Here is a 22,023-nt window from a genome sequence, read left to right on the forward strand (position 1 = left end):
TTCACTGTAAGGTCTACAGCTGTTGCATTCAGCCCATGTGACAAATACAATTTGATTTGATTTAGTATCTGAGGTGAGGACCACTGAGTTCGGGGCCTCATCCCAAGTATGTAAAGGAGGATTCTGGCCCAGTGGGAGTGAGATTGGTGGAGAGAATGGATTCTGTCATTTAGGCTGATCCATATGTGCTGTCAGGTTGGGTGGAGAAGAGGATTTATTGTGGAGTAGTGATGATTTATATTGTGTTTCTTCAGTCCAGAGGGAGCGGGCGCTTCAGATCATGTGATTAGGGAATGTGACTTGCTTTGCTCTTCGGAAAACAGGGCACCATTGAAAAATTCCGTGTGTCTGTGACGTCCGCCGTTTGGTGCAATGCAGACCCAGTGGAGTGCATGGGGAAACGGAGAAGACATGGTCAGTCCTGCTGAGCTTTGATGTAGAGTCTTTGCCCGACAAGATCAAGTTAGTGTAACAGTATAACTTTAGACCGTCCCCTCGCCCATACCCGGGCACGAACCAGGGACCCTCTGCTCACATCAACAACAGTCACCCCTCGAAGCATCGTTACCCATCGCTCCACAAAAGCCTACTACTTCAAGGTCTCAGAGCAAGTGACGTCACCGATTGAAACGCTATTTAGCGCGCACCACCGCTAACTAAGCTAGCCGTTTCACATCCGTTACATTAGGAAGTGTAAGTTATTGTGTGAGAGCTTTTGTTCCAAAAATACTATGGTGTTTTTAGGTGTCAAGTTTATGGGCATTTTGCAGCAGTGTGTAGGAGGGAGAATCCGAGATGTGAGTACTGTGAACAGTTACAGTGGGTGTTGAGTGGTAGTATTATGGCCTTTCGGACCGTTGATTGCATAGGGTTAAATAGTGGAATGGGCCGTGGGTTTTTAGAGGGCTAATAGTTGGCAGGGAAATTTTCCTCCTTTTCCTTTTTCTTAGTTTTCTATTACTGTATCCAGAATTTAATGTAGTTAGACCGTGAATGGCCTCACACACCAGTACAGTAGGTGGCGGTGTATGCGCCTAAATTGGACGCGATCCGCCAAAACAAATCCTAAAGAAGAAGAAGAAATCAGTGTGATGACGCATTTTGCAACGTTTTTTTTTTTTTTTTAAACACGTGATCAAACGGAGTTTCGGACGTCATTGATCACGTCGTAATGTTATTTTGAAACGAGCATCAGTATATTATTTCGGCTCAGTAATGCGCTGAAAACTGCATCAGAGCTCCGGTATCAATAATCCTATCACTACTGTGGAAAGCATTGGAATCAACATCGGTCAGCATCCCTGTGCAACGCTTTCAACAATTTGTAAATTCCATGTTCTGCCGAATTGAGGCTGTTCTGAGGGCAAAAGGGGGTGCAACTCAATATTAGGAAGATGTTCCTAATGTTTTGTACAGTCGGTGTCATTCAGTTTGTTTGCGCGTGCACGTGTGTGAATGCGTGTTTTGTGCTTTCTAATGTCGTGTGGGTGGTTGTGTGTCCACGTGTTTATGTACATGGGGTGTGTAATTTGTGTAGGCTAAAAGTTTGTTGACAGTCCAAGAGGAGGTGTTTGTGTTAGATTACGGGGGTGTAGGTCTATTCCTGGGCACGTGAACCCGATAAAGCCCGAGACTGCTACTCATTTATCTGATCGTCATTAATCTGCATGTCCACCGCTTTGTATTTCGCCTCAAAATGAAGTGTTTTACCATTTTCTTTTCAGGACGATCAGGGCTACAAGTAGAACACAACGCTGTTTGACATTAACAGTTTCATTCGGGAGTTTTATTGACAACAATTTGACATTAACAGTTTCATTCGGGAGTTTTATTGACAACAATTTGACATAAACAGTTGCATTCATGAGTGTTATTGACAAAGCATGCATATATATAATAGCTGTAACAATGCACATCATCTATTGGCCTACTGATAATGAATTACAAAACGGGTATAACGCCTGATACCATTCACCTTTCAGTACTATTCCTGTTATTTGTAACATGAATAGGGAGGATTGTGATTGTTTTTTTTTATGGTTGTGTTTTATTTTGTATTTATCTTTGTGTTAATGGGATCTCATAAATACAGGTGACAAAAGTAAACCATTGAACCTTGTTCTACTGTAGGCTGTATACAGGTACAATCAGTTTAGATCGATTCATGGTGGAAATATTTACTGGTCAGATGGTACATGGCAGGTTTGTATGGGGACAGTTTGGAGACACAGCAGAGTGGACGTTGTACCTTCAGACCTTTGTGTCCCCAGCCGCCCCCCCAATTACATCACACAGATTCTGCACTTTCATCTCCAAGAATAGCAATCATTTGTAATATGTGTAATATGGGAGGTTGGATTTCCATATAACTAAGAAAACATTTAATCTGACCAGTAGTGTGTACTGAGAGACCACTGTGTGACAGACAGACTCAAATGAGAAAGAGAGAGAGAGAGAGGTTAGCTAATGATTGACAACTGAAAAATTCCACAAAAGTATAAAGAAGCCCTGTGTCTCTCTGCTCTTGGGCTCAATCGCTAGATCCCCTCTTTCATCCATCCCTCTGTCCGTGAGTCTTACTTCCCATCATGCAGTTGTTGGCTGTCTGCAGCCTGTTGGTGCTGCTGTGTGTATCAGCCCGGTCTCAGAATCAGATCTGTACCATCTTCACAGAGGCCAAGAAAGATGGATTCAAGGCTATGTGAGTAAATCTTTGTGAGTAAATCTTTGTGAGTAAATCTATGTGAGTAAATCTATGTGAGTAAATCTTTGTGAGTAAATCTATGTGAGTAAATCTATGTGAGTAAATCTATGTGAGTAAATCTTTGTGAGTAAATCTATGTGAGTAACTCTATGTGAGTAAATCTATGTGAGTAAATCTACGTGAGTAAATCTATGTGAGTAAATCTATGTGAGTAACTCTATGTGAGTAACTCTATGTGAGTAAATCTATGTGAGTAAAGCTGTAAAAAGCTTTTATTTAATCACTGCCTTTGTTTTCAAACACTGCCTGGACCTCAGATTCTTTAGCCACTTAATACTTTGTTTTACATGGATTTGATTTGTTCTATTTTGTTCATCTGGAATTTCTCTGCTCTGATTTAAAATGGGTTTTAACAGCAGCGGAGTGTAAACATTTTGGTGAAGTGTCGGAATCTCACTGTCTGTGTGTGTGTGTGTGTGTGTGTGTGTGTGTGTGTGTGTGTGTGTGTGTGTGTGTGTGTGTGTGTGTGTGTGTGTGTGTGTGTGTGTGTGTGTGTGTGTGTGTGTGTGTGTGTGTGTGTGTGTGTGTGTGTGTGTGTGTGTGTGTGTGTGTGTGTGTGTGTGTGTGTGTGTGTGTGTGTGTGTGTGTGTGTGTGTGTGTTTGCCTATCTATCTGGGACCTTTGACATTTTTAAACTTGTCGGCTGGAGTTTGACTGTTATCTATTGCCGGGTAAGGAGAGTTGTGACAGGTGTTGTGTGTGTCTGTGTGTGTGTAGGGCACTAGTAGGGCTGGCTCAGAACCTTCCAGATAGTTTGTTGGATGACGTGGTGCCCCTGGTCGCGGAAGCCTTCACCATGGGCATCCAATGCTGCTCAGACGAACCCTTAGAAGACTGCAACAGGGATGTGGTGAGAGACCCCAACCACACCTCCTCATCCCTATCTGACACATGCCAATCACATTGATGTGCCCAGCCCAGCCAGAGGTAGGGGCCAGATGTAAGGGTAGGTAGGGGACAGGTATAGAAGGTCGGGAGGGGAGGGGCCAGAGGTGGTAGGTAGGGAGGGGAGGGCCGGAGTTAGGGGACAGGGAGGAGAGGGGCCAGCCTGGCCAGTGGTAGGGAGGGGAGGGGCCACCCCGGCCAGTTGTAGGGAGGGGAGGGGCCAGCCTTGCCGGGGGGGGAGGTCCAGCGGTAGGAGGTTGGGAGGGGAGGGGCCAGCACAGCTATAGGGGCCAGAGTAGGGAGGGGAGGGGCCAGATTAGGAGGGGGGTAGGGAGGGACTTGCCCAGCCAGAGGGAGGGGCCAGAGGTATGGAGGTGAGGGGCCAGCCCGTCCATTGGTAGGCAGGGGAGGGACCAGAGGTAGGGGTTTGTCTGTAATTGGGCATTAGTTGGCTGATGTTTTTAGTCAAGGTTCAGACGTTTAACATTTGAGTTTTAACCCTTACTTGGCACACCTGATTTAATTAGTCAAAGGCTCGATGATTAGTTCAAATCAAATCAAGCTTTATTTATACAGCGCATTTCAGACATGGAACGCAACGCAATGTATTTCACAGGGGGAAAAAACTATTAAAAAAACAATGACAATTAAAGCAGAAAAATGTACTACACAACAAACATACGATTTTTTAAAACTAAAGAATGACAAAAACTGAACGACTAAAAAGCACCATAAGGAAAAGCAAAGCTAAAAAGGTGTTTTAAGATCTATTTTAAATATGTCCACAGTTTTGGCCCCCCTCAGGTTCTCTGGCAGGTTATTCCAGAGGCTGGGGGCATAGTAACTAAAGACTGGGGGCATAGTAACTAAAGACTGGGGGCATAGTAACTAAAGGCTGGGGGCATAGTAACTAAAGGCTGGGGGCATAGTAACTAAAGGCTGGGGACATAGTAACTAAAGGCTGGGGGCATAGTAACTAAAGGCTGGGGGCATAGTAACTAAAGGCTGGGGGCATAGTAACTAAAGGCTGGGGGCATAGTAACTAAAGGCTGGGGGCATAGTAACTAAAGGCTGGGGGCATAGTAACTAAAGGCTGGGGGCATAGTAACTAAAGGCTGGGGGCATAGTAACTAAAGGCTGGGGACATAGTAACTAAAGGCTGGGGGCATAGTAACTAAAGACTGGGGGCATAGTAACTAAAGGTTGGGGGCATAGTAACTAAAGGCTGGGGGCATAGTAACTAAAGGATGGGGGCATAGTAACTAAAGGCTGGGGACATAGTAACTAAAGACTGGGGGCATAGTAACTAAAGGCATAGTAACTAAAGGCTGGAGGCATAGTAACTAAAGGCTGGAGGCATAGTAACTAAAGGCTGGAGGCATAGTAACTAAAGGCTGGAGGCATAGTAACTAAAGGCTGGAGGCATAGTAACTAAAGGCTGGGGGCATAGTAACTAAAGGCTGGAGGCATAGTAACTAAAGGCTGGAGGCATAGTAACTAAAGGCTGGAGGCATAGTAACTAAAGGCTGGGGGCATAGTAACTAAAGGCTGGGGACATAGTAACTAAAGGCTGGGGGCATAGTAACTAAAGGCTGGGGACATAGTAACTAAAGGCATAGTAACTAAAGGCTGGAGGCATAGTAACTAAAGGCTGGAGGCATAGTAACTAAAGGCTGGAGGCATAGTAACTAAAGGCTGGAGGCATAGTAACTAAAGGCTGGAGGCATAGTAACTAAAGGCTGGGGGCATAGTAACTAAAGGCTGGAGGCATAGTAACTAAAGGCTGGAGGCATAGTAACTAAAGGCTGGAGGCATAGTAACTAAAGGCTGGAGGCATAGTAACTAAAGGCTGGGGGCATAGTAACTAAAGGCTGGGGGCATAGTAACTAAAGGCTGGGGACATAGTAACTAAAGGCTGGGGGCATAGTAACTAAAGGCTGGGGACATAGTAACTAAAGGCTGGGGGCATAGTAACTAAAGGCTGGGGCATAGCATAGTAACTAAAGGCTGGGGGCATAGTAACTAAAGGCTGGGGGCATAGTAACTAAAGGCTGGGGGCATAGTAACTAAAGGCTGGGGACATAGCAACTAAAGGCTGGGGGCATAGTAACTAAAGACTGGGGGCATAATAACTAAAGGTTGGGGGCATAGTAACTAAAGGCTGGGGGCATAGTAACTAAAGGATGGGGGCATAGTAACTAAAGGCTGGGGACATAGTAACTAAAGACTGGGGCCATAGTAACTAAAGGCATAGTAACTAAAGGCTGGGGGCATAGTAACTAAAGGCTGGAGGCATAGTAACTAAAGGCTGGGGGCATAGTAACTAAAGGCTGGAGGCATAGTAACTAAAGGCTGGGAGCATAGTAACTAAAGGCTGGAGGCATAGTAACTAAAGGCTGGGGGCATAGTAACTAAAGGCTGGGGGCATAGTAACTAAAGGCTGCCTCTCCATGCCTCCTGGTCCTGGGCTTTGGTGGTAATGTTTGCTCTCCTTCTGGTCTTGGTCAGTACCCGTGCTGCAGCCTTCTGTATGTTTTGCAGTTGACCAATGGTTTTCTTGGGTAGACCAGACAGGAATGCATTACAGTAGTCAAACCTGAATGTAATTAAAGCATGGATGAGTCTCTCTGTAACGGCTGCACCTTGGCATTGTACCTTACAGGTGGTAAAAAATATATATTTGGTCACATTCTTACCGTATGATTCAAAATTGAGTTTAGAATCTAAAATAACACCTAGGTTTTTTTTTACCTGGTGTTTTGTCTTTATTGCCCCTGAATTCAAATGTGCGGCCAGATTCTCTCACTGGGCTTTGGTTCCAACAATAAGCATCGGTCTTGTCTTCTTAAGAAAAGAAAAAAAAATAGCTTAAGTTGTGATATCACTTCCCTGAGCATGTCTGTGTCATCAGGTATTGCTTGACTGATACCCGGCCTAATGTTGGTTATCTTATCTCTGAAATATGCAGCAAATATGCAGAACGTTCACATAGGGTTAAGAGGGGGGTAGGGTTTATCAAAATGGTTGAGAAGAGCACACTCTAATTATTCTGATTTCATAGTGATCAAGTTAGAAAAAAGCCAGTTTGTTAATAATGTGTTCAGTATTACCCTGTTGCCGCGGGCAACAAGGTGGTAAAACATCCCCAGTGGTGATCAGAGAAAGCAACATCAACAATAGAGGATATGTCAATAGAAAGCCCCTTGGTAATAACCAGGTCCAGAACATGGCTGTGGTTATGGGTGGACCCAGTAGAAAGCCCCTTGGTAATAACCAGGACCAGAGTATGGCTGTGGTTATGGGTTGGCCCAGTAGAAAGCCCCTTGGTAATAACCAGGACCAGAGTATGGCTGTGGTTATGGGTGGGCCCAGTAGAAAGCCCCTTGGTAATAACCAGGACCAGAGTATGGCTGTGGTTATAGGTGGGCCCAGTAGAAAGCCCCTTGGTAATAACCAGGACCAGAGTATGGCTGTGGTTATAGGTGGGCCCAGTAGAAAGCCCCTTGGTAATAACCAGGTCCAGAGTATGGCTGTGGTTATGGGTGGGCCCAGTAGAAAGCCCCTTGGTAATAACCAGGTCCAGAGTATGGCTGTGGTTATAGGTGGGCCCAGTAGAAAGCCCCTTGGTAATAACCAGGACCAGAGTATGGCTGTGGTTATAGGTGGGCCCAGTAGAAAGCCCCTTGGTAATAACCAGGTCCAGAGTATGGCTGTGGTTATGGGTGGGCCCAGTAGAAAGCCCCTTGGTAATAGCCAGGTCCAGAGTATGGCTGTGGTTATGGGTGGGCCCAGTAGAAAGCCCCTTGGTAATAACCAGGTCCAGAGTATGGCTGTGGTTATAGGTGGGCCCAGTAACATGTTGGATAAAGTCCATAGAGCTCAAAATATTCAGAATTCAATGGCCTTGGAGTCAGTCTCTTTGTCAACATGAATATTAAAATCGCCCAACACAATGATTTTATCATAGTTCTCAAGGACAACAGACAATAAATAGTTCAGTGAAATCAGTAAAGAAAGTGGAGCAGTTCTTTGCTGGTCTATACGGGGTGATGGTCAGCACTGGTGGCTGACATTTAAACAGTATAGCATGATGCTCAAAACACCCAAAGTCGCCAAACGAAATATCCTTTCAGCTGAGAGCATTAGTAAATTGAATCATGTGTGCCAATTTTGTTTTACGACTAAAATGTCGAACGCCTGTGGGGGCGGGAAACCCTGGCTTAACGGCCCAGTGCTGTCAAAAAAACGTGATTTTATTTCCCCTGTGTTTTATATATATTTCCACACCAAGAGGTTGGAATAATATTGTGAAATTGTAAAAAGTATGATAAAGCCCTTTTTAGTTCAAGAGCTGTTTGAAAAGGCTGCCTGAAATGTCATCCTGTTTTGGTGGGATGGAGTTTTGGCCTTCCATGGTCACATCACCAGGCGGTAAATTAAGAAAGAGAGTTCCAAACGTCTCCGTCAATAACACAGCTGGTTTTCAGTTCTCCCCTCCCCAACTCAGACCACACCCAGACAGTCTTACCAAAATTCTTGCTTGAGAAATTGAGAAGCTATTTTTGTTTCTTTTTGACCATTTTAATTGAAAACCATCACAGCAAGGTACTTAATTGTTACCCAGAAAGGATCTGATATTCAGATAAAAACATCAGGACCTTTTAGTAAATGAATCCCTCGAGAGTCCTCTTATCTATCGCTATGGTTTTATATATGTCCTGTACAGATACAACAGTACCCTCTGCTGGCTAAAAAGGTGTACTACTATGTGTGTGCAGGCCGACCTGTTCCAGAGTGCTGTGTGTTCTTCTGAGACCTTAGTTGAGAAGAGCAATCTGAAGCACTGCTGTGAGAATACTGCCACTGAGAGAACCCACTGCTTCGTGGACCACAAAGCCAAGGTAAGATAGGCCACCCCTCAGAGTCAGGTTCCTCTCTTGGTTTCTTTGTGCATATTTGGCTTTTTAAAAGTTTTATGTGTGCCAGTTTTTTTTTTATGGTTTGAATTAATAAACAAAACTTTTTGTGAGTTTTCTACATTTACATTTTAGTCATTGAGCAGATGCTAGGTGAGGTGATTCAACTTAAGATACACTACATGATCAAAAGTATGTGGACACCTGCTGGTCCAACATCTCATTCAAAAATCATTAATATGGAGTTGGTCCCCCCTTTTGCTGCTATAACAGCCTCCACTCTTCTGGGGAGGCTTTCCACTAGATGTTGGAACATTGCTGCAGGGACTTCCATTCAGCCACAAGAGCATTAGTGAGGTCGGGCACTGATGGTGGGCTGATTAGGCCTGGCTCGCAGTCGGCGTTCCAATTCATCCCAAAGGTGTTCGATGGGGTTGAGGTCAGGGCTCTTTGCAGGCCTTTCAAGTTCTTCCACACCAATCTCGACAAGCCATTTCTGTATGGACCTCGCTTTGTGCACGGGGGCATTGCCATGCTGAAACAGGAAAGGGCCTTCCCCAAACTGTTGCCACAAAGTTGGAAGCACAGAATCATCTAGAATGTCACTGTATGTGGTAGCGTTAAGATTTCCCTTCATTGGAACTAAGGGGCCTACCCCGAACCATGAAAAATAGCCCCAGACCATTATTCCTCCTCCACCAAACTTTACAGTTAGCACTATGCATTGGGGCAGGTAGCGTTCTCCTGGCATCTGCCAAACTCCGATTAGTCCGTCGGACTGCAGGATGGTGAAGTATGATTCATCACTCCAGACAACGCGTTTCCACTCTCCAGAGTCCAATGGCGGCGAACTTTACACCACTCCAGCTGACGCTTGGCATTGCGCAAGGTGATCTTAGGCTTGTGTGCGGCTGCTCGGCCGTGGAAACCCATTTCATGAAACTCTCAACAAACATTTCTTATGCAGAAGTTGCTTTCAGAGGCAGTTTGGAACTCGGTCGTGAGTGTTGCAGATGATTTTTACGTGCTTCAGCACTCGGTGGTCCCGTTCTGTTGCCTACCACTTTACGGTTGAGACGTTGTTGCTCCTAGACGTCTCCACTTCACATTAACAGCACTTACAGTTGACAGGGGCAGCTCTAGCAGGGCAGATATTTAAAGAACTGACTTGTTGGAAAGGTGGCATCGTTGAAAGTCACTGAGCTCTTCAATATGGCCATTCTACTGGCAATGTTTGTCTATGGAGAATGCATGCTGTGTGCTCGATTTTATACACCTGTCAGCAACGGGTTTGGCTGAAATAGCCGAATCAACTCATTCTCTCTCTCTCTCTCTCTATATATATATATATATATATATATAGTGTAGCTAGGTGAGACAGTAACACACTTTTCCCAGCTACTGTGCCTCTTTGAGGTCTAGGCCGGGATACTGTAAAAGCAGTGACAATTGCTGAAGTAAAAAAGAGCTTTATGGATGCATTTGAGTAATGTGTTGGTTGATTGATTAATTGTAGATTCCCCGGGACCTGTCCCTCACATCTGAGTCGCCAGCTGCAGACCAGTGTGAAGACTTTAAGAAGGACCGCAAGGATTTCGTGGAAAGGTAAGTGGGATCCACTCAACTCATGTGGTTGTGATCGACGCTGAGTTTGAACCTTGGATAGGTCTCCTCCAGGCAGCTAAAATACCGTGTTAGGGACGCTGAGCTAAAGCCAAGACAAGGTGTTGTGTTGCAGCTTCATCTTCAGGTTCTCCAAGCGTAACACCATGCTACCTCCTCATGTGATCCTGGCTGTCACTAAGAGTTACGGAGAGGTTCTGGCTACCTGCTGTGGGAAGAGTGAAGCCGAGGCCCAGACCTGCTTCAACACCAAGGTCAGGAAGTGTCCCAAATGGCACCCTTTTCCCTATATAGTGCACTACTTTTGACCAGGGACCTATCAGGGAATAGTTTGCAATTTTGGATGCTGTTTCGTGTCCGTTTAGCAGACACTCTTATCCAGAGCACTTAGGACATCGACAGATTTATCACTTGGTCGGCACTGGGATTCGAAACCAGCAACCTTTTGGTTACTAGCCCAATGCACTTAACTGCTAGGCTACCTGTCACTCCCATTCTCAATTTAATTCAACCACCTTTATTGGCATGGACAGTACAGCACCTACATAGCCAAAGAGAACACTCTCTCTCTCTCTCTCTCTCTGTCTCTGTCTCTCTCTCTTTTTCAGAAACCTACGTTCGAACACTTCGTCAGGAACCGTGTCAATGAACTGAAGGCCCTGTGCATTGTCCACAACAAATATGGAGACCGCATTTTCAAGGCCAAGTAAGACATGACAATCTAAAAATCTATGGTCCTAATTGGCTAAGAGCTAGGGGAGCCTTCCCCTGGGCCAGTCTTATTGGTTGACGCGTGTGTCTGTCTGTTCTAACAGGAAGATGATCCAGTACAGTCAGAAGATGCCTCAGGCCTCGTTCCAAGAGATGAGAGGCATTGTAGACAAGATCGTAGCCACTACTGCCCCCTGCTGCGGCGGAGACATGATCACATGCATGAAGCAGAGAGTACGTTATCTCTCCATTCCTCTTTCATTTCCTCCTCTCTCTTCTCACACTCACTCTTTCATTTCCTCCTCTCTCTTCCCACACTCACTCTTTCATTTCCTCCTCTCTCTTCCCACACTCACTCTTTCATTTCCTCCTCTCTCTTCCAACACTCACTCTTTCATTTCCTCCTCTCTCTTCCCACACTCACTCTTTCATTTCCTCCTCTCTCTTCCCACACTCACTCTTTCATTTCCTCCTCTCTCTTCCCACACTCACTCTTTCATTTCCTCCTCTCTCTTCCCACACTCACTCTTTCATTTCCTCCTCTCTCTTCCCACACTCACTCTTTCATTTCCTAATCTCTCTATTCTCACACTCACTCTTTCATTTCCTCCTCTCTCTTCCCACACTCACTCTTTCATTTCCTCCTCTCTCTTCCCACACTCACTCTTTCATTTCCTCATCTCTCTTCCCACACTCACTCTTTCATTTCCTCCTCTCTCTTCTCACACTCACTCTTTCATTTCCTCCTCTCTCTTCCCACACTCACTCTTTCATTTCCTCCTCTCTCTTCCCACACTCACTCTTTCATTTCCTCCTCTCTCTTCCCACACTCACTCTTTCATTTCCTCCTCTCTCTTCCCACACTCACTCTTTCATTTCCTCCTCTCTCTTCCCACACTCACTCTTTCATTTCCTCCTCTCTCTTCTCACACTCACTCTTTCATTTCCTCCTCTCTCTTCCCACACTCACTCTTTCATTTCCTCCTCTCTCTTCCCACACTCACTCTTTCATTTCCTCCTCTCTCTTCTCACACTCACTCTTTCATTTCCTCCTCTCTCTTCCCACACTCACTCTTTCATTTCCTCCTCTTCTTCCCACACTCACTCTTTCATTTCCTCCTCTCTCTTCCCACACTCACTCTTTCATTTCCTCCTCTCTCTTCTCACACTCACTCTTTCATTTCCTCCTCTCTCTTCCCACACTCACTCTTTCATTTCCTCCTCTCTCTTCCCACACTCACTCTTTCATTTCCTCCTCTCTCTTCCCACACTCACTCTTTCATTTCCTCCTCTCTTCTCACACTCACTCTTTCATTTCCTCCTCTCTCTTCCCACACTCACTCTTTCATTTCCTCCTCTCTTCCCACACTCACTCTTTCATTTCCTCCTCTCTCTTCCCACACTCACTCTTTCATTTCCTCCTCTCTTTCTCACACTCACTCTTTCATTTCCTCCTCTCTTCCCACACTCACTCTTTCATTTCCTCCTCTCTCTTCCCACACTCACTCTTTCATTTCCTCCTCTCTCTTCTCACACTCACTCTTTCATTTCCTCCTCTCTCTTCCCACACTCACTCTTTCATTTCCTCCTCTCTCTTCCCACACTCACTCTTTCATTTCCTCCTCTCTCTTCCCACACTCACTCTTTCATTTCCTCCTCTCTCTTCCCACACTCACTCTTTCATTTCCTCCTCTCTCTTCTCACACTCACTCTTTCATTTCCTCCTCTCTCTTCCCACACTCACTCTTTCATTTCCTCCTCTCTCTTCCAACACTCACTCTTTCATTTCCTCCTCTCTCTTCCCACACTCACTCTTTCATTTCCTCCTCTCTCTTCCCACACTCACTCTTTCATTTCCTCCTCTCTCTTCCCACACTCACTCTTTCATTTCCTCCTCTCTTCCCACACTCACTCTTTCATTTCCTAATCTCTATTCTCACACTCACTCTTTCATTTCCTCCTCTCTTCCCACACTCACTCTTTCATTTCCTCCTCTCTCTTCCCACACTCACTCTTTCATTTCCTCATCTCTCTTCCCACACTCACTCTTTCATTTCCTCCTCTCTCTTCTCACACTCACTCTTTCATTTCCTCCTCTCTCTTCCCACACTCACTCTTTCATTTCCTCCTCTCTCTTCCCACACTCACTCTTTCATTTCCTCCTCTCTCTTCCCACACTCACTCTTTCATTTCCTCCTCTCTCTTCCCACACTCACTCTTTTCATTTCCTCCTCTCTCTTCCCACACTCACTCTTTCATTTCCTCCTCTCTCTTCTCACACTCACTCTTTCATTTCCTCCTCTCTTCCCACACTCACTCTTTCATTTCCTCCTCTCTCTCTTCCCACACTCACTCTTTCATTTCCTCCTCTCTCTCTTCTCACACTCACTCTTTCATTTCCTCCTCTCTCCCACACTCACTCTTTCATTTCCTCCTCTCTCTTCCCACACTCACTCTTTCATTTCCCTCCTCTCTCTTCCCACACTCACTCTTTCATTTCCTCCTCTCTCTCTCACACTCACTCTTTCATTTCCTCCTCTCTCTTCCCACACTCACTCTTTCATTTCCTCCTCTCTCTTCCCACACTCACTCTTTCATTTCCTCCTCTCTTCCCACACTCACTCTTTCATTTCCTCCTCTCTCTTCCAACACTCACTCTTTCATTTCCTCCTCTCTCTTCCCACACTCACTCTTTCATTTCCTCCTCTCTCTTCCCACACTCACTCTTTCATTTCCTCCTCTCTCTTCCCACACTCACTCTTTCATTTCCTCCTCTCTCTTCCCACACTCACTCTTTCATTTCCTAATCTCTATTCTCACACTCACTCTTTCATTTCCTCCTCTCTCTTCCCACACTCACTCTTTCATTTCCTCCTCTCTCTTCCCACACTCACTCTTTCATTTCCTCATCTCTCTTCCCACACTCACTCTTTCATTTCCTCCTCTCTCTTCTCACACTCACTCTTTCATTTCCACCTCTCTCTTCCCACACTCACTCTTTCATTTCCTCCTCTCTCTTCCCACACTCACTCTTTCATTTCCTCCTCTCTCTTCCCACACTCACTCTTTCATTTCCTCCTCTCTCTTCCCACACTCACTCTTTCATTTCCTCCTCTCTCTTCCCACACTCACTCTTTCATTTCCTCCTCTCTCTTCTCACACTCACTCTTTCATTTCCTCCTCTCTTTCCCACACTCACTCTTTCATTTCCTCCTCTCTTCCCACACTCACTCTTTCATTTCCTCCTCTCTCTTCTCACACTCACTCTTTCATTTCCTCCTCTCTCTTCCCACACTCACTCTTTCATTTCCTCCTCTCTCTCCCACACTCACTCTTTTCATTTCCTCCTCTCTCTTCCCACACTCACTCTTTCATTTCCTCCTCTCTCTTCTCACACTCACTCTTTCATTTCCTCCTCTCTCTTCCCACACTCACTCTTTCATTTCCTCCTCTCTCTTCCCACACTCACTCTTTCATTTCCTCCTCTCTCTTCCCACACTCACTCTTTCATTTCCTCCTCTCTCTTCTCACACTCACTCTTTCATTTCCTCCTCTCTCTTCCCACACTCACTCTTTCATTTCCTCCTCTCTTTCCCACACTCACTCTTTCATTTCCTCCTCTCTTCCCACACTCACTCTTTCATTTCCTCCTCTCTTCTCACACTCACTCTTTCATTTCCTCCTCTCTCTTCCCACACTCACTCTTTCATTTCCTCCTCTCTCTTCCCACACTCACTCTTTCATTTCCTCCTCTCTCTTCTCACACTCACTCTTTCATTTCCTCCTCTCTCTTCCCACACTCACTCTTTCATTTCCTCCTCTCTCTTCCCACACTCACTCTTTCATTTCCTCCTCTCTCTTCCCACACTCACTCTTTCATTTCCTCCTCTCTCTTCCCACACTCACTCTTTCATTTCCTCCTCTCTCTTCCCACACTCACTCTTTCATTTCCTCCTCTCTCTTCCCACACTCACTCTTTCATTTCCTCCTCTCTCTTCCCACACTCACTCTTTCATTTCCTCCTCTCTCTTCCCACACTCACTCTTTCATTTCCTCCTCTCTTCCCCACACTCACTCTTTCATTTCCTCCTCTCTCTTCCCACACTCACTCTTTCATTTCCTCCTCTCCTCCTCCCACACTCACTCTTTCATTTCCTCCTCTCTCTTCCCACACTCACTCTTTCATTTCCTCCTCTCTCTTCTCACACTCACTCTTTCATTTCCTCCTCTCTCTTCCCACACTCACTCTTTCATTTCCTCCTCTCTTTCCCACACTCACTCTTTCATTTCCTCCTCTCTTCTCTTCTTTCATTTCCACTCACTCTTCTTTCATTTCCTCCTCTCTCTTCCCACACTCACTCTTTCATTTCCTCCTCTCTTCCCACACTCACTCTTTCATTTCCTCCTCTCTCTTCCCACACTCACTCTTTCATTTCCTCCTCTCTCTTCCCACACTCACTCTTTCATTTCCTCCTCTCTCTTCCCACACTCACTCTTTCATTTCCTCCTCTCTCTTCCCACACTCACTCTTTCATTTCCTCCTCTCTCTTCTCACACTCACTCTTTCATTTCCTCCTCTCTTTCCCACACTCACTCTTTCATTTCCTCCTCTCTTCCCACACTCACTCTTTCATTTCTCCTCTCTCTTCCCACACTCACTCTTTCATTTCCTCCTCTCTCTTCTCACACTCACTCTTTCATTTCCTCCTCTCTCTTCCCACACTCACTCTTTCATTTCCTCCTCTCTCTTCCCACACTCACTCTTTCATTTCCTCCTCTCTCTTTCTCACACTCACTCTTTCATTTCCTCCTCTCTCTTCCCACACTCACTCTTTCATTTCCTCCTCTCTCTTCCCACACTCACTCTTTCATTTCCTCCTCTCTTTCCCACACTCACTCTTTCATTTCCTCCTCTCTCTTCCCACACTCACTCTTTCATTTCCTCCTCTCTCTTCTCACACTCACTCTTTCATTTCCTCCTCTCTCTTCCCACACTCACTCTTTTCATTTCCTCCTCTCTCTTCCAACACTCACTCTTTCATTTCCTCCTCTCTCTTCCCACACTCACTCTTTCATTTCCTCCTCTCTCTTCCCACACTCACTCTTTCATTTCCTCCTCTCTCTCCCACACTCACTCTTTCATTTCCTCCTCTCTCTTCCCACACTCACTCTTTCATTTCCTAATCTCTCTATTCTCACACTCACTCTTTCATTTCCTCCTCTCTCTTCCCACACTCACTCTTTCATTTCCTCCTCTCTCTTCCCACACTCACTCTTTCATTTCCTCATCTCTTCCCACACTCACTCTTTCATTTCCTCCTCTCTCTCTCACACTCACTCTTTCATTTCCTCCTCTCTCTTCCCACACTCACTCTTTCATTTCCTCCTCTCTTCCCACACTCACTCTTTCATTTCCTCCTCTCTCTTCCCACACTCACTCTTTCATTTCCTCCTCTCTCTTCCCACACTCACTCTTTCATTTCCTCCTCTCTCTTCCCACACTCACTCTTTCATTTCCTCCTCTCTCTTCTCACACTCACTCTTTCATTTCCTCCTCTCTCTTCCCACACTCACTCTTTCATTTCCTCCTCTCTCTTCCCACACTCACTCTTTCATTTCCTCCTCTCTCTTCTCACACTCACTCTTTCATTTCCTCCTCTCTCTTCCCACACTCACTCTTTCATTTCCTCCTCTCTCTTCCCACACTCACTCTTTCATTTCCTCCTCTCTTCCCACACTCACTCTTTCATTTCCTCCTCTCTCTTCTCACACTCACTCTTTCATTTCCTCCTCTCTCTTCCCACACTCACTCTTTCATTTCCTCCTCTCTTTCCCACACTCACTCTTTCATTTCCTCCTCTCTTCCCACACTCACTCTTTCATTTCCTCCTCTCTTCCAACACTCACTCTTTCATTTCCTCCTCTCTTTCCCACACTCACTCTTTCATTTCCTCCTCTCTCTCCCACACTCACTCTTTCATTTCCTCCTCTCTTCCCACACTCACTCTTTCATTTCCTCCTCTCTCTTCCCACACTCACTCTTTCATTTCCTAATCTCTATTCTCACACTCACTCTTTCATTTCCTCCTCTCTTTCCCACACTCACTCTTTCATTTCCTCCTCTCTTTCCCACACTCACTCTTTCATTTCCTCATCTCTCTTCCCACACTCACTCTTTCATTTCCTCCTCTCTCTTCTCACACTCACTCTTTCATTTCCTCCTCTCTCTTCCCACACTCACTCTTTCATTTCCTCCTCTCTTTCCCACACTCACTCTTTCATTTCCTCCTCTCTCTTCCCACACTCACTCTTTCATTTCCTCCTCTCTCTTCCCACACTCACTCTTTCATTTCCTCCTCTCTCTTCCCACACTCACTCTTTCATTTCCTCCTCTCTCTTCTCACACTCACTCTTTCATTTCCTCCTCTCTCTTCCCACACTCACTCTTTCATTTCCTCCTCTCTCTTCCCACACTCACTCTTTCATTTCCTCCTCTCTTCTCTCACACTCACTCTTTCATTTCCTCCTCTCTTCCCACACTCACTCTTTCATTTCCTCCTCTCTTCCCACACTCACTCTTTCATTTCCTCCTCTCTTCCCACACTCACTCTTTCATTTCCTCCTCTCTCTTCTCACACTCACTCTTTCATTTCCTCCTCTCTCTTCCCACACTCACTCTTTCATTTCCTCCTCTCTCTTCCCACACTCACTCTTTCATTTCCTCCTCTCTCTTCCCACACTCACTCTTTCATTTCCTCCTCTCTCTTCTCACACTCACTCTTTCATTTCCTCCTCTCTCTTCCCACACTCACTCTTTCATTTCCTCCTCTCTCTTCCCACACTCACTCTTTCATTTCCTCCTCTCTTTCCCACACTCACTCTTTCATTTCCTCCTCTCTCTTCTCACACTCACTCTTTCATTTCCTCCTCTCTCTTCCCACACTCACTCTTTCATTTCCTCCTCTCTCTTCCCACACTCACTCTTTCATTTCCTCCTCTCTCTTCTCACACTCACTCTTTCATTTCCTCCTCTCTCTTCCCACACTCACTCTTTCATTTCCTCCTCTCTCTTCCCACACTCACTCTTTCATTTCCTCCTCTCTCTTCCCACACTCACTCTTTCATTTCTCCTCTCTCTTCCCACACTCACTCTTTCATTTCCTCCTCTCTCTTCTCACACTCACTCTTTCATTTCCTCCTCTCTCTTCCCACACTCACTCTTTCATTTCCTCCTCTCTTTCCAACACTCACTCTTTCATTTCCTCCTCTCTCTTCCCACACTCACTCTTTCATTTCCTCCTCTCTCTTCCCACACTCACTCTTTCATTTCCTCCTCTCTCTTCCCACACTCACTCTTTCATTTCCTCCTCTCTCTTCCCACACTCACTCTTTCATTTCCTAATCTCTATTCTCACACTCACTCTTTCATTTCCTCCTCTCTCTTCCCACACTCACTCTTTCATTTCCTCCTCTCTCTTCCCACACTCACTCTTTCATTTCCTCATCTCTCTTCCCACACTCACTCTTTCATTTCCTCCTCTCTCTTTCTCACACTCACTCTTTCATTTCCTCCTCTCTCTTCCCACACTCACTCTTTCATTTCCTCCTCTCTCTTCCCACACTCACTCTTTCATTTCCTCCTCTCTTCCCACACTCACTCTTTCATTTCCTCCTTCTCTTCCCACACTCACTCTTTCATTTCCTCCTCTCTCTTCCCACACTCACTCTTTCATTTCCTCCTCTCTCTTCTCACACTCACTCTTTCATTTCCTCCTCTCTCTTCCCACACTCACTCTTTCATTTCCTCCTCTCTCTTCCCACACTCACTCTTTCATTTCCTCCTCTCTCTTCTCACACTCACTCTTTCATTTCCTCCTCTCTTTCCCACACTCACTCTTTCATTTCCTCCTCTCTCTTCCCACACTCACTCTTTCATTTCCTCCTCTCTCTTCCCACACTCACTCTTTCATTTCCTCCTCTCTCTTCTCACACTCACTCTTTCATTTCCTCCTCTCTCTCCCACACTCACTCTTTCATTTCCTCCTCTCTTTCCCACACTCACTCTTTCATTTCCTCCTCTCTCTTCCCACACTCACTCTTTCATTTCCTCCTCTCTCTTCTCACACTCACTCTTTCATTTCCTCCTCTCTCTTCCCACACTCACTCTTTCATTTCCTCCTCTCTCTTCCCACACTCACTCTTTCATTTCCTCCTCTCTTCCCACACTCACTCTTTCATTTCCTCCTCTCTCTTCTCACACTCACTCTTTCATTTCCTCCTCTCTCTTCCCACACTCACTCTTTCATTTCCTCCTCTCTCTTCCCACACTCACTCTTTCATTTCCTCCTCTCTCTTCTCACACTCACTCTTTCATTTCTCCTTTCATTCCCACACTCACTCTTTCATTTCTCCTCTCTTCCCACACTCACTCTTTCATTTCCTCCTCTCTCTTCCCACACTCACTCTTTCATTTCCTCCTCTCTCTTCCCACACTCACTCTTTCATTTCCTCCTCTTCTTCCCACACTCATCTTTCATTTCCTCCTCTCTCTTCTCACACTCACTCTTTTCATTTCCTCCTCTCTCTTCCCACACTCACTCTTTCATTTCCTCCTCTCTCTTCCCACACTCACTTTAATTTCCTCCTCTCTCTTCCCACACTCACTCTTTCATTTCTTCTCTCTCTTACATATGTCATTCTCTCTCATCCCTTCTTATCTGATAGTGTGTGTGTGTGTGTGTGTGTGTCCGTCTCCTTATCTGATAGTGTGTGTGTGTGTGTGTGTGTGTGTGTGTCCGTCTCCTTATCTGATAGTGTGTGTGTGTGTGTGTGTGTGTGTGTGTTTCTCCGAACAGAAGGTGCTGGTAGACGAGGTGTGTGGTGACCGTAGTGTGTTGTCTCGCATGGCGGGTCTGATAGTGTGTGTGTGTGTGTGTGTGTGTGTGTCCGTTTCTCCGAACAGAAGGTGCTGGTAGACGAGGTGTGTGGTGACCGTAGTGTGTTGTCTCGCATGGCGGGTCTGATAGTGTGTGTGTGTGTGTGTCCGTTTCTCCTAACAGAAGGTGCTGGTAGACGAGGTGTGTGGTGACCGTAGTGTGTTGTCTCGCATGGCGGGTCTGATAGTGTGTGTGTGTGTGTGTCCGTTTCTCCTAACAGAAGGTGCTGGTAGACGAGGTGTGTGGTGACCGTAGTGTGTTGTCTCGCATGGCGGGTCTGATAGTGTGTGTGTGTGTGTGTCCGTTTCTCCTAACAGAAGGTGCTGGTAGACGAGGTGTGTGGTGACCGTAGTGTGTTGTCTCGCATGGCCGGTCTGAAAGCGTGCTGTAAGGAACATGCCATAGACAGGGGCTCCTGTGTTGAGGCCATGAAGCCAGACACTAAGCCAGACAGTCTGTCCGAGCACTACGACCTGCACGCTGACATAGCTGCTGTCTGCCACACCTTCACCAAGACCCCTGATGTAGCCCTGGGGAAGTACGGAACGTCTCACACACACACACACACACACACACACACACACACACACACACACACACACACACACACACACACACACACACACACACACACACACACACACACACACACACACACACACACACACACACACACACACACACACACACACACACTCAAATATGGAAAAGCCGCTATACACACAATTCTGACTGTATAAGGTGCAGCTATCGGCTGACTGACTGTGTATGGTCTGTCCTGATTGGCTGTCTAACTGATCTTCTGTGTATGGGCTGTCCTGATTGGCTGTGTAACTGAGCTTCTGTGTATGGGCTGTCCTGATTGGCAATGTAACTGATTTTCTGTGTATGGTCTGTCCTCTGATTGGCTGTGTAACTGATTTTCTGTGTATGGTCTGTCCTGATTGGCTGTGTAACTGATTTTCTGTGTATGGTCTGTCCTGATTGGCTGTGTAACTGATTTTCTGTGTATGGTCTGTCCTGATTGGCTGTGTAACTGATTTTCTGTGTATGGTCTGTCCTGATTGGCTGTGTAACTGAGCTTCTGTGTATGGTCTGTCCTGATTGGCTGTCTAACTGAGCTTCTGTGTATGGGCTGTCCTGATTGGCTGTGTAACTGAGCTTCTGTGTATGGTCTGTCCTGATTGACTGTCTAACTGAGCTTCTGTGTATGGGCTGTCCTGATTGGCTAGGTAACTGATCTTCTGTGTATGGTCTGTCCTCATTGGCTCTCTGACTGAGCTTCTGTGTATGGGCTGTCCTGATTGGCTGTGTACCTGATTTTCTGTGTATGGTCTGTCCTGATTGGCTGTGTAACTGATTTTCTGTGTATGGTCTGTCCTGATTGGCTGTGTAACTGATTTTCTGTGTATGGTCTGCCATGTTTGGCTGTGTAACTGATTTTCTGTGTATGGTCTGTCCTGATTGGCTGTGTAACTGATTTTCTGTGTATGGTCTGTCCTGATTGGCTGTGTAACTGATTTTCTGTGTATGGTCTGCCATGTTTGGCTGTGTAACTGATTTTCTGTGTATGGTCTGTCCTGATTGGCTGTGTAACTGATTTTCTGTGTATGGTCTGTCCTGATTGGCTGTGTAACTGATTTTCTGTGTATGGTCTGCCATGTTTGGCTGTGTAACTGATTTTCTGTGTATGGGCTGTCCTGATTGGCAGGTTGATCTATGAGCTGTCAGTGCGCCACCCTGAGTCGTCTCAGCAGGTGATTCTGAGGTTCTCCAAGGAGGCTGAGCAGGCCTTCCTCCAGTGCTGTGACAAGGAGGACCACGCAGAGTGTGTCAAAACGGCTGTAATTATTACACACGCATGGACGCACGCACACACACATAACACACACGCATGGACGCACGCACACACACATAACACACACACATGGACGCATGCACACACACATAACACACACACATAACACACACACACATAACACACACACATGGCACACACACATAACACACACACATAACACACACACACATAACACACACACATAACACACACACATAACACACACACATAACACACACACATAACACACTCACACATAACACACACACACATAACACACACACATAGCACACGCACATAACACACACACACATAACACACACGCATGGACGCACGCACACACACATA

At 45.8% G+C, this 22,023-nt stretch overlaps 1 protein-coding gene across 1 annotated transcript in view; it reads left to right on the forward strand.

Annotated features, from left to right (window-relative positions):
* Positions 1–1,156: 1,156 nt before the first annotated feature.
* LOC118381971 (albumin 2-like) overlaps positions 1,157–22,023 on the forward strand; it is a 26,717-nt gene continuing 5,850 nt past the window's right edge. Inside the window, exons 1-10 of the mRNA XM_052479706.1 lie at positions 1,157–1,291; positions 2,542–2,701; positions 3,482–3,614; positions 8,428–8,550; positions 10,082–10,170; positions 10,304–10,442; positions 10,797–10,894; positions 11,004–11,133; positions 20,153–20,373; positions 21,547–21,679. Coding sequence (XP_052335666.1) covers positions 2,589–2,701; positions 3,482–3,614; positions 8,428–8,550; positions 10,082–10,170; positions 10,304–10,442; positions 10,797–10,894; positions 11,004–11,133; positions 20,153–20,373; positions 21,547–21,679 — 1,179 coding nt within the window. The 5' untranslated portion in view covers positions 1,157–1,291; positions 2,542–2,588. The remainder of the gene's footprint in view (positions 1,292–2,541; positions 2,702–3,481; positions 3,615–8,427; positions 8,551–10,081; positions 10,171–10,303; positions 10,443–10,796; positions 10,895–11,003; positions 11,134–20,152; positions 20,374–21,546; positions 21,680–22,023) is intronic.

The sequence above is a fragment of the Oncorhynchus keta genome, chromosome 25 (genome assembly GCF_023373465.1).
Source record: "Oncorhynchus keta strain PuntledgeMale-10-30-2019 chromosome 25, Oket_V2, whole genome shotgun sequence".
In the NCBI taxonomy this organism is placed as follows: domain Eukaryota; kingdom Metazoa; phylum Chordata; class Actinopteri; order Salmoniformes; family Salmonidae; genus Oncorhynchus; species Oncorhynchus keta.